Raw genomic sequence first — 16,202 nt, 5'->3', positions numbered from 1 at the left:
ACCACCTGAGCCACAGCCCCACTCCTGGCTTTTTTTTTCTTTCTGGTGGTTAATTAGAGATAGTCTCAGGGTGCTGGGTGCTGGCGGCTCACATCTGTAATCCTAGCTCCTAGCTATTCAGGAGGCTGAGATCTGAGGATCACAGTTGGGAGCCAGCCTGGCCAGGAAAGTCTATGAGATTCTTATCTCTCATTAACTACCAAAAAGCCAGAAGTGGAGCTGAGGTTCAAGTGGTAGAGCACTGGCCTTGAGCAAAAGCTCAAGGGCAGCACCCAGGCTCTGAGTTCAACTGGTACCGCTCCCCAAAGAGTTTATTGTTCTATTTTCATACATGCAAACAAGTTGCTTTGACCATATTTATTCATCTGTCTTGATAGCCCTCTCCCTCCTGCTGATACCCACTTCCCTTAACAGAATTGGTGTCACTTTACTGTCATTCATCTTTCCATTTTTAGTAGTGAACATTAATTGCACCAAGAGGCTCCATTATGGTGTGTCAGATGTTTTGCTATTTATCTACCTATCTATTTATTTATATCTACCTATTGCCAGCTCTGGGGCTTGGGGTTCAGGGCCTGAGCATTGTCTCTGAGCTTCTTTTTGCTCGAGGTTAGCACTCTACCTCTTGAGCCACAATGCCACGTTGAGCTTTTTCTGTTTATGTGGTGCTGAGGAATTGAATCCAGGGCTTTATACATGCTAGGCAACTAGCACTCTTAACACTAAGCCACATTCCTAGCCCTCATTATTATTTTTATTGTGTTTAAGTTACTACAAATATTTCACAGTACACATTTTAACCTTCACAATGATGAAAATTATCATTCTACTCTACAAAGCTTAAGAACTCTAAGAACTTTAACAATAAAACCATTTCTTCCAATTCAGATGACATGTACATTTCTTTCTTTTTGTTTAGTAACATATGTTCCCTCTTTCTCATTCCTTCCTTCCTATCACCACCCTTGAGTTGCTTCATTCACTTTTATCAATGTCTGATGTAGCTGATGGGCCCCTCTGCTGTATTTTTTTTTTTTTTGCCTGCTTTCCACTCGTCCTGTGCCCTCCTCCCAGCTTCCCTCAGATGTGCAGGTGTATACCCCATATATGAATTAAGGAATATAGAGTCATCTAAAAAATAATAGGACATTTTCAGAAGAGGTCCTTTGTTTCCTTATCTTTGGGGTTTTAAGAGGTGCTTGGGTCTTACTATTTGGTGCTTTTCTCCTAAGGCTGTCCTCTTTTGTTCTCACTGTATTTTGGTATTTTGAGCCCTGTTTATTTGGTTATATCTCGTTGCATTTTAAATCTTAACACTGCATGTCATGGGGACCATACACCGGTTTGTCGCTCTGTTCTTAGCTTATCTCACTCAACACCATCAGCAAATGCCACTATTTTATCTTTTCTACTGGCAGTGTAAAATTCCATTGTATATAGGTACCACATTGTTTGGGATCCATTCCCCTGTAGTGGGCATCTGGGTTGTTTCCATATCTTGGCTATTGTGTACAGTGCTTGCTCATTATTTTTTGAGATAGGTTCTCACTTCCTGCCCAGGCACACATGTCTGGGCAAGGTTCAGTTAGGCTTTCAGTTGCTAGGAAAACAGGTACTCATCACTGCTTCCAGCTCTTAGTTAAGAAGGGGTCTCACAGACTTTTTCCTGCCCAGGCTGGCCTTGAGCCATAATCCCAACAATCTCAGCCTCCCAAGTGGCTAGGATTTCAGGCATGAGGTTCTGGTGCCTGGATTGAAGGGTTCTTTTGGGGTAAATTCTGTCTCTGTTTGAAAAAGGACAGTATCTTCTGAGGCAGTCTTTGTCCTGGCACCACAATCCTGAACATGTCCCCAGCCCAGTACACAGCCATTTTTTTTTTTTTTTGTCAGTCCTGGGGCTTGGATTCAGGGCCTGAGCACTGTCCCTGGCTTCTTTTTGCTCAAGGCTAGCACTCTGCCACTTGAGCCACAGCGCCACTTCTGGCCGTTTTCTGTATATGTGGTGCTGGGGAATTGAACCTAGGGCCTCATGTATACAAAGCAAGCACTCTTGCCACTAGGCCATATCCCCAGCCCCTACACAGCCATTTTGTTTATTGGCTTAAAATTAGGAGGCTGGAGACATGGTTCAGGTGAGTAGCTCCCTAGCAAGTGCAAGACCCTGAGTTTAAACCTAGTACCACTGCCCCCCCCCAAGTTTATCCACTGGCTCATGCCTCTAATTTTAGCTATTCAGGAGGTTGAGATCTGGGGATCACAGTTCAAAACCAGCCTGGCAGGAAAGTCCATGAGACTCTTATTCTCAATTAACTATTCTGAAAAAGTTGGAAATGAAGCTGTGGCTCAAGTGATAGAGTGCTAGCCTTGAGCAAAAGAAGCTCAGGGACTGGCACACACACACACACACACACAGAGGAAGAAGTTAATCCTTTTAAGAATGCTTTTCATATTTTTCTTATGAACCATCAGACACTAGGGACATCTTAAAATTTGCATGCTCAGTTTAACAAATAGTTTTTATAAAGCATATGTCCTTGGAACTGTCATCTAAGCCAATGATAGAGAATTTCCAGTAGCTCAGAAGTTACCCACCGATAATTATTTTCAGTTGAGTTGGTAATTGAGTGTTGGTTAAAATTGAAGTGATTTCATATAAAAATCATCTTCCAGCCTCTTCTGTAAGGGGACAAGAGGAAGAGTAGAGTGAGGGGCTCAGGAGGGCTGGAGGGTGCAAGTCTGGAGGGCTGTGTTACTTTCTCCGTATTGCTCAGAGGCCTCCTCAGGTTCAGTGAGGGGGTGGATTTTACCCTTGCTGGCATTTGTGTTAAAAGGATTTTACCTGAGAAAAGAGACAAGAGTGAGGAGTGTTGAAAGTCATTAAAATAAAAGGCCGTGGTGGAGAGGTAGCTCAGTGGAGGATGCCTATACTTATGAACATGTGTGAGATTCTGGATTTCATCCAGGCATTCATTAGTCAAAAAAGATAGCAAGTTCTGTAGAGGAGGGTATGGGGACAGGAATGGACTGAGAGACAGGGAGAGAAAGACCAGGCTCAGTGATCTGAAAGTTCCCCGAAGGTCAGAGAAACAGGTGGGTTGGGAGAACTTGAGCCCATGTGCTGGAGCTGTGGGCACAAAGCTGGACTAGGGCAGCCATGTCTGAGTGGTTCCTTCAGATGCCAGGAGCGTGAATGACTCCGGAGAGTGACAGGAGAGTGGCGGCTGCTGTGGGGAGGAGGGAAAAGCTGCTGAATGCACAGAAGCAAAGGACACTGAGGGTTGCACATGCAGTTTATAATGTTCTAGAACATCATTTAATAAGGGAAACAGAAACAAGTGAGATTTCTTTTTAACATTCAATCCAGAATTCCCAAGGTATTATCAATCCAACACATAACCAATATAATAAATTATAAACGAAATAGTTCAATTCTTTTTCCACATAAACGCCTCTCTGCCTTCTACCTCTGTCTTTTCTCTACCTTCTAAGGGATTTCTGTCAACTCTATCTTAGGGCCTTCTTTTGATTTTTAAATGTTTCTGCTCTCAGTTACAACTTCCAAGAGCTCTTTGAGTGCTCCTTTTTGTAGCATCCTGTTCTTGTCATATTAATGTCCTTTTGTGTCTTTCATCTAAAGCTTTTAAGTGACAGCTTGGTTTGTTTTTCTTATTTGGGTTGAGCAGGCCTGTTGTTTGTGTCTGTTTGGATCCTTGGTGCTGGAAAAGGCAGAGCTTGATGTGGTGGTGTTGTGTTTATATTTAAGGAAGGGAACTGGAAGCAAGCTGTAGTGTGTGTATATGGTGGGGGTATTGTCAACTGTGAACTTTACCACAGAGTCATATAGGCAACTATTTTTCAGGTGGGGGGAAGACTTCCAAGGTCATCAGCCTTAGACTTTTCTTCTTAATTTGGTCTGAAACCAGAGAGAACCTTCTGGATTTCATTCTGAGGGGTATTAGCCCCACTTATAGGGTGTAGATTTCATGTAGGAAAGAGGGTTGGGATCTTAATGTTCTGTATGGGGATGGTGGTGTTAAACTGCTTGGGGTCTCTGTCGAAAGGCTCTTCGTGTTCCTGTGTGCTGCCTTTGTTAGGCCGCAAACGTTCCACTCTGCTGATATGTGGGAAGGCTACTTGCTTGCTGAGTTAGGGAAGGGACAAAGGGGGAGCTGCTTCTTTTTCTTTTTCTTTTCTGCTGGTTCTGGGGCTTGAACTCAGAGTGATAACCCTTAGCTTTTTTTGCCCAAGGCTAGCATTCCACCCCTTTGAGCCACAGTTCCACTTCCAGTTTTCTGGTGGTTAATTGACGATAACAGTCTCATGGACTTTCCTGCCAGGCCCAGGCTGGGTTTGAACTGCAATCCTCAGATCTCAGCCTCCTGAGGAGCTAGGATTACATGCGAGAGCCAAGGACCCCCAGCTTCTACCTCCATTCTTTTCTTTTCTTTTTTTTGCCAGTTCTGGGACTTGGACTCAGGGCCTGAGCACTGTCTCTGGCTTCTTTTTGCTCAAGGCCAGCACTCTGCCACTTGAGCCACAGTGCCACTTCTGGCCTTTTCTATATATATGATGCTGAGGAATCGAACCCAGGTCTTCATGAATACAAAGCAAGCACTCTTGCCACTAGGCCATATTCCCAGCTCCTCTACCTCCTTTCTTATCTTTAAATTCCTTTGTTCTGGGCTGGGAATATGGCCTAGTGGTAGAGCACTCGCCTCGTATATATGAAGCCCTGGGTTTGATTCCCCAGCACCACATGTATAGAAAACGGCCAGAAGTGGCGCTGTGGCTCAAGTGGCAGAGTGCTAGCCTTGAGCAAAAAGAAGCCAGGGACAGTGCTCAGGCCCTGAGTTTAAGGCCCAGGACTGACAAAATAAAATAAAATAAAATAAAATTCCTGTGTTCTTTCAAGCCCTTAGGCCTTGGTTCCATGTTGGTTGAAATTGTCCACTTAAGCAGTTTCCCTAGATTTCTGATTTCTGATTTCTCTGGCAGGACGCTGCTATGTCTCTTTAGGGAGATAGACTACTGGGAGAGGCTGCTGTTTGAGACACCCCATTATGTGGTGAATGTAGCTGAGCGAGCAGAAGACCTGCGCATACTGCGGGAGAATCTGCTACTCGTGGCTCGAGACTACAATAGGTGGGCTCTTACCCTCACTGCAGACCCTGCACCATCACTTTCTCTCTCCCCTTTGTCTTACCTGCCCAGCAGTATTGTGCATATCTGACAGTTTCCATTTTCTTCATATCAAAGGAGCGTGCCTTTAATCCTAGCTACTCAGGAAGCTGAGATCTGAGGATCATTGTTCAAAGCCAGCCTGGCCAGGAAAGGCTGTGAAACTCTTATTTTCAATAAATCACTAAGAAGTGGAAGTGTGGCTAAAGTGGCAGAGTGCCAGCCTTGAGTGGAAAAAGTTGACAGCATCTAGGCCTTGATTTTGAGCTCTAGTACTGGCGTGCACATGTGCACACACATGCAAACGTACATGCACGCACATTTTCCCCATGCTTTCCTCTTTTTAAAAAAATTAAATTTTATTTTTGTTTTTGCCAGTCCTGGGGCTTGATCGCAGGCCCTGGGCACTGTCCCTGAGCTTCTTTTGCTCAAGGTTAGCACTCTACCACTTGAGCTAGAGCGCTACTGTCGGCCTTTTCTGTTTATATGGTACCAAGGAATTGAACCCAGGGCTTTGTGCATACTAGGCAAGCACTCTACCACTAAGCACATTTCCAGCCTTAAAAAATCTTTTAAAAAATTTATTTTTTTATTTTTTCTTTCTGGTCATGAGGCTTGAACTCAGGGCCTGGGCACTGTTCCTGGGCTCTTTCGCTCAAGGCTAGTGCGCTACCACTTTGAGCTACAGCTCCACTTCCAGGTTTTGAGTGGTTAATTGTAGTCTCATGGGGATTTCCTTCCCAGTCTGGCTTCAAAACATGATCCTCAGGTCTCAGCCTCTTGAGTGGCTATGATTACAGGTGTGAGCTACTAGTACCTGGCAGCTTTCATCTTTGGACCCTAAAATTACTTTTGTTTCTTGTAGCTGTAGGAGAGAGAGAGCAAAACAATAAGTCCTCTGTCACTCCACAGGGCACTTCTTTAGGAATAAACTGTGGTGGTAGAGTTATGGGCACAGAATGACATCAGATTCATTGAACTGAGACCACGTTGCCCCTATCCTAGCTCCATCACCTGTTCTCTGAACTTCTGGTCCCTAGCTCTGAAGTGAGGCTTTCTTCTGGGTTGGTAGGTACTGTGTTCATTCAGGCTATTATAACAAAATAACATAGCCTAGGTGGCTTATAAACAACAGAAATTTATTGCTCACAGTTCTGGAAGCTGGGAAGTCCAGGATTAAAATGCAGGCAGAGTCAGTGATGGGTGAGAGCCTATTTTTTCTTCCTTTTTTCCCTTCCTTCCTTCTTCCTTCCTTCCCCTCCCTCCCTCTGTCCCTACCTCCCCCCTCTCTTCCTTTCTCTCTCTTTCTTTTCTTTGTTTGTTTTTCTCTCTCTCTCTCTCTTTCCTACTTTCTTTGTGTCATTACTGGGCCTTGAACTCAGAGCCAGAGTGCTATCCTTTACTTAGCTTTTGCTCAAGGCTGGTGCTCTACCAGTTGAGCTACACCGCCACTTCTGGCTTTTTGCTGGCTTTGAACCTCGATCCTCAGACCTCGGCCTCCTGAGTAGCTAGGAGCCACAGTGCCTGGCTCGGTCAAGTTTCTTGATATGAAGTCTTCACTGCATGTCTTCACCAGCTTCCAATCTTTTTACCCACAGGATTATTGCCATGCTGTCCCCAGATGAGCAGGCCCTGTTCAAAGAGCGCATCCGGTTCCTAGATAAGAAGATCCACCCCGGACTCAAGAAGCTACACTGGGCCCTGAAGGGGGCCAGCGCCTACTTCATCACAGAGTGCCGTGTGCATGCCAGCAAGGTGGGCCTGGAGACCCTACAGGTCTGCAAGGCTGGCAGAAAGGCTGGCACATGGGGATGAACACCTGAATCTTGAGTGATGGGGGAGAGAGCTGAGAGTAGTCAAAAAAAATGAAAGTGTGCTTGGGATCTACCCCAGGACCTTGGGCATGGTGGGGAAGTGCTCTACTTCTTAGAGGAAGCGCTTTTTGCAGACATGAGCAATTCTAGCTAGATAATAAGTGGGAAAATAGAATGAGGCCCAGAGGGTCCCTTCCCAAGCCGGTGGCTACGAACCACTCATGTGTGGGTCTGACTACAGGTGCAGATGATTGTGAATGATTTCAAGGCCTCTACTCTAACCATTGGCTGGCGGGCCCAAGAGATATCAGAGACACTGCTGGTACAGATTACTGGTAAAAAGGTGTACAGGGACCTGGAATTTGAGGAAGCCCAAAAGGAACATCGAGCAGCAGTTCAGCAGAAACTGATGTACCTTCATGAGGATGTGGTGAACATCATGACCAACTCCTATGAAGTGTTTAAGAATGATGGCTTTGAGGTAGGGGTCTGTGAATGGGGTTTGTGGTTGGATAAAGCCTCACTTAAATCAAATCATTCCCTAATGCTTTTTTTTGTTTGTTTGTTTCTTGCCAATACTGAGGTTTAAACGCAGTCCCCGCCACCCCCAAAGCTAGCACTGTATTACTTCAGTGGCGAATTGGAAATAAATCTTAGGGACTTTGCCTAGGCTGGCTTCAAACAGTGATCCATCTCAGCCTTCTGAGTAGCTAGGATTATAGGCGTGAGCCACTAGTGTCCAGCTCCTCACCCTCTTTTTAATCACTGTGTTTCTCCCACATCCTGCTCTAGGTCTAGATTCCACCAACCTTCAACCTTTCAACCATCTTACTTCAGCCTTCAGACTCCTTTCTTTCCTTTGAACTGGTTCATTCCCTTTTCTGTCTCCTGGCTTCATTTCCCAGGTCCTGCCTGGGTTCCTGAGGGGCCCTTTTTCTCTGTCCACTTTTTCCCACCAGATTCAGCAGCAGTGGATGCTGTACATGATTCGGTTGGACCGCATGATGGAGGAGGCCCTGCGCCTGAACATAAAGTGGTCTCTGCTGGAACTGTCCAAGGCCATCAATGGGGACGGGAAGACCACACCAAACCCACTCTTTCGAGTCCTTGTCATTTTGAAGAGTGACACACAGGGTGGTGTGGCTCAGGTGGGGACCACATGGTGCCTTTGATACTCTAAGACTACCACCCCTTAGTCACTAGTTTCCCCCAAACTTGGTCTTCAGCATTGACTTTCTCCTATGGCCCCTTGGTCGGGTTCTTAGGTGTTCAGCCTCGCCATTTCTTTTTTTTTTTTTTTTTTGGCCAGTCCTGGGCCTTGAGGGCCTGAGCACTGTCCCTGGCTTCTTCCCGCTCAAGGCTAGCACTCTGCCACTTGAGCCACAGCGCCGCTTCTGGCCATTTTCTGTATATGTGGTGCTGGGGAATCGAACCTAGGGCCTCGTGTATCCGAGGCAGGCACTCTTGCCACTAGGCTATATCCCCAGCCCCAGCCTCGCCATTTCTGAGACTTGTTTCCTCCGTGGACTGAACTAAGGCCCTCTCCACTGTGCTTCCCACAGGTGGAATTCTCACCCAGTCTGCAGACTTTGGCAAATGTGGTCAATGACATTGGCAACCAGCTCTTTAATTCCATCTCTGTCTTCCACCACCTCCCTGATATCCTCATGAAGCGCAAGTTGCATCGGGAACCCATCTATGTAACTGTGGGTGAGTGGGCAGTGGTAGGGCATGCTGTGTGGAGCTTTCAGAAGAGTGGGGGAGGAGAGACAAAGACTATTTCCAGATACACTGGGCCAGTCCACTCCCTGGCTGGAGGGAAACAGTCAAGGGACTGGGTTGGGGATGGGAACAGAGAAAGGGATGGCAGTGACATTGGCTGACACATGCTCATGGAATTTGGAATTGGGGTAGATTAGTTTGAGACTGGATAAGTTTGAGACTGGAGCTGGGCCATACATGGTCTCGATCCTCACAGGAGGGACCTGTGACCCGGCTGGAAATGACACTAAGGATCAAACTTTTACTTTCTGCACCCTCTGTTTCCTTTCCTTTCCTCTCCAGTCCTTCCCTTCCCTTCTCTCTTCTCCCACCGCCCCACCCCAGTCCTTGAACTCAGGATCATATATTAATGTCTCTGCTAGACTGGACTATAATCTTACTTATGCTTCTTTCATAGCTGAGGTGACAGTCATGAGCCACCACGCCCAGATGTTATTTGTTTTTTTTTTTTTTGGTGGTTGTAGGGCTTGAACTCAGGGCTTGGGTGCTGTCCTTGAGCTCTTTTGCTCAAGGCTAGGTGGCACTCAACCAATTCGAGCTACGGCGCCACTTCTGGTTTTCTGGTGGTTAACTGGAGATAAGAATCTCATGGACTTTGCTGCCCAGGCTGGCTTTGAACTGAGATTCTCAGAGCTCAGCCTTCTGAATAGCTAGGATTACAGGCGTGAGCCACCAACACCTGGCTCATACCCATCTTTTTATTGGTTAAGATGAGATCTTGCAAATATTTTACCTGAGTTGACCTTCTCTGTGATCCTCTTGATCTCAGCCTTTGGATTAACTAGACATGAGCATGAGCCATCATGCCCAGCTACTTCCTCTGTTTTCCTATGCTGGTGACTGAGCAGTGTTTCTTCAGGAGACTGGGGTTCGAGTAGACATTCCAGGCAGTGCCCAGGAGCCAGGCTGGAGCTTGGCATGGGGTAGGTATCAGTGAGAAGTCATTTCTCTGGGTCTTTTGAAGAGCGAGATGAGGATATCAAGAAGATCCAGGCGCAGATCAGCAGCGGCATGACTAACAACGCAACCTTACTGCAGAACTACCTCAAGACCTGGGATATGTATCGGGAAATCTGGGAGATCAACAAAGACTCCTTCATTCGTCGCTACCAGCGCCTCAACCCTCCTGTCTCTTCCTTTGATGCTGACATTGCCCGGTGAGTAGAGGAAAGGTGAGGTGTGTGGGGAAGAGAAGGACTAGGCTGGGGCCCAGAGACTTGGGAAGGGAGCTGGGGCAGGGTATGTCTGCAGCCAGAGGAAAAGGAAGGCATTGGACTTTTGTTTCTCCAGTGTAGAGATCCAGGAAGAGTTAGACAAGATTTAAGGAGCTGTGGTTGTTTGGGGGAAGGGCATTAGGATAGGCAAAGAGGAAGACGTACTAGCAATCGGAAAGATGGAAAGAAGGTACACTTCATTCTAAGAAGGTAGGTTGGAGTTGAAGAAATTGTTTTTCCTTATGCTCTCACTTAACTTTTCTGAGCAAGGCCAGCTCTGTGCCACATAAACAATATCTCCATTTCTGGCCTTGTGCAGGTTAATTGGAGATAAATATGAATGCATTGGAGTTGTGTGCCAAGGCTGGCTCACAAACTCAATCTTCGGACCTCAGTTTCCTGAATAACTAGGATTACAGGTGTGACCACCAATGTCTGGCAGAAGATTCTTAAATTGTAATTTTGTTTTTGTTGGTCATGGACCTTGAACTCAGGGCCTAGGTACTATCCCAGAGCTTTCTCACTCAAGATTAGTGCTCTACCACTTTGAGCCACAGCTTCACTTCCAGTTTTCTGGAGGTTAGTTGTTGATAAGACTCTCACAAGCTCTCTTGCTCAGCCTGGCTTTGAACTGCAATCCTTAGATCTAAGTTTCCTGAGCTAAGGATTTCAGGCATGAGCCACCAGCTAGTGGCTCTAAATTGTAATCTTTTTTTGTGTGTGTGTCCCTGGTGTGTCCCTGGGTGCTGTCCCTGAGATTTTTTTTTCTTTCCAGAGCTGAGAACTAAACTCAGGGCCTTGCACTTGCCAAGCAAGTGCTCTTCCACTGAGCTGAAGCCCCAACCCCTAAATTGTAATCTTAACTGCCATCTTTTCTACGTCCCCTGGTCATTTGTTCATTTATTCATTCAACACAATGTCTTATAGGCCATGTAGAATTTAAAAGAAAGAAAGAAGCCAGGCTCTGGTGGTTCACACCTGTAATCCTAGCTACTTAGGGAGGCCTATATCTGAGGATCAACAATTGAAGCCATCCAAGGCTAGAAAGTTCATGAAACTCTTATCTCCAATTAAGCACCAAGCTTGAAGTAGTGCTGTGTCTCAGAGTGGTAGAGTATGAGCCTTGAGCAGTAAAGCTCAGGGACAGTACCCAGGCCCAGCAAGCCTCAGGACTGGGAGAGAGAGGGAGAGAGAGAGAGAGAGAGAGAGATAGAGAGAGAGAGAGAGAGAGAGAGAGAGAGAGAGAGAGGGAGAGAGAGGGAGGGAGAGAGAGAGAGAGAGAGAGAGAGAGAGAGAGAGAAAATAAACAGGTTCTTTTTTCCTCTGAGCAGCAGTAATGAGAAAGACAAAAGTTGGCAAAGGACGGGTAGTTATGGTGCCTTGGGAAAGCTTCTGCTATTGACTAACTGTGCAGTCTTTGGCAGGTTTCTTATATTCTTGGAGGTCTCCTTTCTGGTAAACTATTTTATACAACCTATCTTAGATCATTATGGAGTTATTAAATATACACAAGAGCACTTTGTAAACTGTAAAGAACTGTTACGTTTTCATGATCATATAAGAGTCGATGTTATGACTGAGGTATACAAGGTACCAGGACAATTCATTAGAAGGTGTGTTAGTCAATATTCTGTTACTGTAACAATATCTGAAACAGTCAATTTATAAAGAGAAAAGCGTTGTTTTGGAGGTTTTAGTCTGTGACTCGTTGGCAGCATTGTTCTGGGCTTTGGCAGCAAATTACAGTGGGTGCAAAGCCATGATTGTCATTGTTTATAGTGAAAGAGAGAGGAGGAGGCTGGGGCCCCAGAGCCCCCTGCAATGGGCAGCTTGGCAAAGACTGGAAGATCCTACTTAAAGCTTCCACCAGAAAAGAATAGCAGAGAGAAAACTTCTAGCCAGAGGCATCAGGAAAAGCTTCTAGAAGAGAGTGGTTTTTGGCAACATCTGCTAATTCAAAATAAAGCATAAGAATAGGAAAAGAAAATGCCCTTGGGGCTACACTTTCCAGAACAGGTTTTCAGCAAGCAGCAATGAGCTGAGGGGAGTAGCCTATTCTTAGCAACCTGGTGAGGCAGTTGATTATTATCACTATGTAACAGATGAGGAAACCCAGGTTTAACACAGTTGAAAGAACAACTTGAGCTGCCTATAGGTGTAGTTGTCCACACCTGTAGTCCCAGCTCATCAGGAGGCTGAGACAGGAGAATCACCTGAGCATAGGAATTTGTGGCCAGCCTGGGCAGCATAGTAAGATCCCATCTTGTAAAGGAAAGCAAAATGAAATAAAAACCAAAGCTCCTGCCTTTGGTCACAGAGGTAAGGAACAGCACAGTGTGACCCAACCCCAAACCATGCCAGAAAGCATGACTGCTATCTTGTCTTTTTTTTTTTTTTTTTGGCCAGTCCTGGGGCTTGACTCAGGGCCTGAGCACTGTCCCTGGCTTCTTTTTTGCTCAAGGCTAGAACTCTGCCACTTGAGCCACAGCGCCACTTCTGGCCATTTTCTTTATATGTGGTGCTGGGGAATCGAACCCAGGGCTTCATGTATACGAGGCAAGCACTCTTGCCAATAGGCCATATCCCCAGCCCCTGCTATCTTGTCTTGTAGCCAGCAGTTGTGACACAGATATGTGGGCTAGCTGTCAGGGATGGGTTGGTCCAGGAGACACCTGGGAATAGAAGGTGCTAGAGTTGCTGCACAAGTCTTGGAAGAAGGAAATGAGAACTTGAGTGTGCACTGGGTGGGGACCAAGTCTGAAGGATAAAACATCTTAGCAGGGATCTGGGGCTCTTGCAGCTACACAGAGGTGGCGAACAACGTGCAGAAGGAGGAGACGGTCCTTAACATTCAGTTTGTGCTGCTGGACTGTTCCAACCTCAAGTTCTCCCTGGTGCAACACTGCAATGAGTGGCAGAACAAGTTCACGACTCTGCTCAAGGAGATGGCAGCCAGGCACCTGCTGGAGCTGCACACCTACCTGAAGGAGAATGGAGAGAAGTAAGACTCAGTTGGGGGCAGTTGTGTGCAAGTGTGTGTGTGTGTGTGTGTGTGTGTGTATTTTTCACCTACAACACTGTCTTTGCTTGCCTTCAGAATCAGCCATCCTCCTCAGACGCTGGAAGAATTGGGGGTCAGTTTGCAACTCATGGATACCCTGCAGCATGATTTGCCCAACCTGGAGACCCAGATACCCCCCATCCACGAGCAATTTGCCATTCTGGAAAAGTATGAAGTGTCTGTTTCAGAAAGTGTAAGTTCTGGTAGTGTTGGACCCACTCCACTTGGGCCCATGCCAATGGCACTGGGTTGTGGGGGACTCTGATATTATTTGTGGACAGTGAGAAGAAGTGAGGGGGAGGAAATGCAAGTTTCTGAGGCCAATCATGGTAGTTCATGCCTGTAAGCCTAGCTACTCAGGAGGATTCGAGGACAGCCTGGGCTAAAAGACTTTCATCTCAATGAATAAGCAGGCATAGTGTGACATTCTCATAAATCCCAGCTACAGGAGCATCACAGTATGGGCACAGCCCTGGGCAATAAATGAAAACTAACTAAAGGATTAGGGAATAGGTCAAGTGGTAGAACAGCTGCCAGCAAATGCTTAAGTCCTGAGTTCATACTGTATTACTGCCAAGAAGGAGGACGAAGAAGGAAGGAGGAAGAAAAAGGAAGGAGGGACGAAAGAGAGAAAGAAGGAAGGAAAGAAGGAAGGAAGTAGAGCTGTGGTAGTGATAGTGATAGAGTACTAACCTTGAGCAAAAACAATTCAAAGACAGCAGCACCTAGGCTCTAAGTTCAAGCCCCAGGACTAGGAAGACAAAAAAGAAAAGAAAAAAGAAAAAGATTTTGAAGCCTCTGAGAACCAAAGTGATTCTTTTGCTTTTTTGCCACCCTTGGGACAGCACTGTCCCTGGCTTTTTTTTTTTTGCTCAAGGCTAGCACTCTGCCACTTGAGCCACAGCGCCACTTCTGGCTGTTTTCTATATATGTGGTGCTGAGGAATCGAACTTAGGGCTTCATGTATACAAGGCAAGCACTCTACCACTAGGCCATATTCCCAGCCCACCAAAGTGATTCTTTTAGGCCTGGCAGTTGTCAAGCACCTTCAGGCTTCTCCATGGACTCTAAAGGACCAGAAAAAAGTTCTTAGAGGCATGGTGGAGGTTGGGGGTGTAGCTCAGTAGTGGCATGTGTTAAGCCTTGGGTTCAATGTCCAGTCCTGGAAAAAAAGACAAAACAGCATTGGTGAGTGCCAGGCTCTGGTGGCTTATATGTGTTAACTTAGCCACCCGTGAGGCTGAGATGTGAGTGCTGTGGTTTGAAGCCAGTCAGCAGGAAAGTCCATGAAGCTTGTCTTTCTTTCTTTCTTTCTTCCTTCCTTCCTTTCTTTCTTTCTTTCTTTCTTTCTTTCTTTCTTTCTTTCTTTCTTTCTTTCTTTCTTTCTTCCTTCCTTCCTTCCTTCCTTTCTTCCTTTCTTTCTTTCTATCTCTCTTTCTTTCTTTCTTTCTTTCCTTCTTTGTGTCTGAAACAGGACTTGAACTCAGTACCTGACACTCTCACTTATTGGCTAGGACTTGACCAACTTACCCAAGCCTCCAACCTTTGTGAGGCTTTTACCTCCAACTAACCAGCAAAAAGCCAGAAGTGTTAGAGCACCAGCCTTGAGCAAAAAGCAAAGGGGTAGCATCCAGACTCTGAGTTCAAGTCCCAGTACTGGTACACACGTGTGTGTGCATGTGCATACACACGCCTGCTCACTGGTCCTCCTTCCCTCTCTGATGCCCCCAGGTCCTGGAGATGCTGGATAGTCTGAATGGAGAGTGGGTCACCTTCCAACAAACTCTCACGGACAGTGAACAAATGCTGAAGAAGCACAAGGAGAAATTCAAGACAGGCCTTATCCATTCTGCTGATGATTTCAAGAAGAAGGCACATAACCTTCTGGAAGACTTTGACCTAAAAGGTACTTTCTCCTTGTTCCATTTGTTTGTGATCCAGCATTTCAATCTCTACCCAGAAAATGGGGAAACAGATAAACAGAGGGAGGGCAGGGCTGGGAAGGGAAGGAGCTGTGGCTCTTGGGGCTCTGTTAGGGCCAAGTGCATTCATTGTCACAGACTTCTAGTTGGAAGATGCAATTCAGCTCCCATCTCCACTGTTCTCATACAGACATTTTTCATTCCACCTGCGCCTGGCTCTCCAGCCACATTTAGTAATTTTTGTTGTTGCTGTTGTTTAGTTTTTCTTTAAATTTCGATGCCCATACTGGGCCTTGAACTCAGGGACTCATGCTGAGCTCATTTGGCCTTTTTTTGTTCATGGCTAGTGCTCTATCATTTGAATCACATTTCCACTTCTGGCTTTTTGCTGGGTAATTGGAGATAAGAGACTCATGCCTGAGCTGGCTTTGAACCTCGATCCTCAGCCTCCTGAGTAGCTAAGATTATAGACATGAGCCACTGGCGCTGGCTACATTTAACAGTTTTTAGAAAGACTACCTATTGTTTCTCCATGCATTCTTCCCACCCTTTCCTTCTCCCTCTCTCTCATGTGAGGAGAGAAGTGAAATTCACCCATAAAGAGATAGGAAAGCCATGAGCATCCTTTCAAGGGATGGTGGACATGAGCCAGAAGCTGAGCTGCACCTTGAACTGCCCCCAGGGCCCTTCACCAGCAGCGTGGGTGCTTCGGCTGCCCTGGACCAGATCGCCCAGGTGCGGGCCATGCTGAACAGCATGCGGGAGGAAGAGAACAACCTTCGATCCAACCTGGGCATCTTCAAGATCGAGCAGCCGGCCTCCAAGGACCTTCAGAACCTCGAGAAGGTGATGTGCTGAGCTAGCCCTGCGGGAGCCAGGGATAAGGGCAGGCCCTGAGAAGTTGTTCTCTACAAACACAGCTGGGACCAGGCAGATGACTTCAGCAGAAGCTTTGTGTGGCTTTTTTTTTTTCTTTCAATTGAAGTAAAATCCCCATAGCAAGACTGACCTAGTGGCTTTTTTTTCTGTTGTAGGACTTGAACTCAGGGCCTGGGTTCTGAACCTGAGCTTTTTTTGTTTAAGGGTAGTGCACAACTTCTGGTTTTTGAAAAGTTAGAGATAAAAGTCTCATGTGGTCTTTCCTGCCAGGGATAGCTTCGAACCATGATCCTCAGATTTAGCCTCCTGAGTAGCTGGGATTACAGGTGTGAGCCACCATTGCCTGGCCTCA

General features: G+C 46.2%; 1 protein-coding gene across 3 annotated transcripts in view; it reads left to right on the top strand.

Annotated features, from left to right (window-relative positions):
- Positions 1 to 16,202, top strand: part of Dnah2 (dynein axonemal heavy chain 2) — a 128,465-nt gene that overhangs the window by 42,713 nt on the left and 69,550 nt on the right. For all 3 annotated transcript variants that reach the window (XM_048365884.1, XM_048365885.1, XM_048365886.1), the window contains 10 exons: positions 4,996 to 5,142; positions 6,777 to 6,933; positions 7,234 to 7,473; positions 7,952 to 8,140; positions 8,555 to 8,702; positions 9,739 to 9,931; positions 12,789 to 12,989; positions 13,086 to 13,242; positions 14,781 to 14,955; positions 15,654 to 15,817. In XM_048365884.1, coding sequence (XP_048221841.1) covers positions 4,996 to 5,142; positions 6,777 to 6,933; positions 7,234 to 7,473; positions 7,952 to 8,140; positions 8,555 to 8,702; positions 9,739 to 9,931; positions 12,789 to 12,989; positions 13,086 to 13,242; positions 14,781 to 14,955; positions 15,654 to 15,817 — 1,771 coding nt within the window. The remainder of the gene's footprint in view (positions 1 to 4,995; positions 5,143 to 6,776; positions 6,934 to 7,233; positions 7,474 to 7,951; positions 8,141 to 8,554; positions 8,703 to 9,738; positions 9,932 to 12,788; positions 12,990 to 13,085; positions 13,243 to 14,780; positions 14,956 to 15,653; positions 15,818 to 16,202) is intronic.

This window comes from Perognathus longimembris, chromosome 17, assembly GCF_023159225.1.
Source record: "Perognathus longimembris pacificus isolate PPM17 chromosome 17, ASM2315922v1, whole genome shotgun sequence".
Classification (NCBI taxonomy): domain Eukaryota; kingdom Metazoa; phylum Chordata; class Mammalia; order Rodentia; family Heteromyidae; genus Perognathus; species Perognathus longimembris.
Note: the sequence above shows the minus strand (reverse complement) of the source record. Positions and strands in the feature narration are given on the sequence as shown.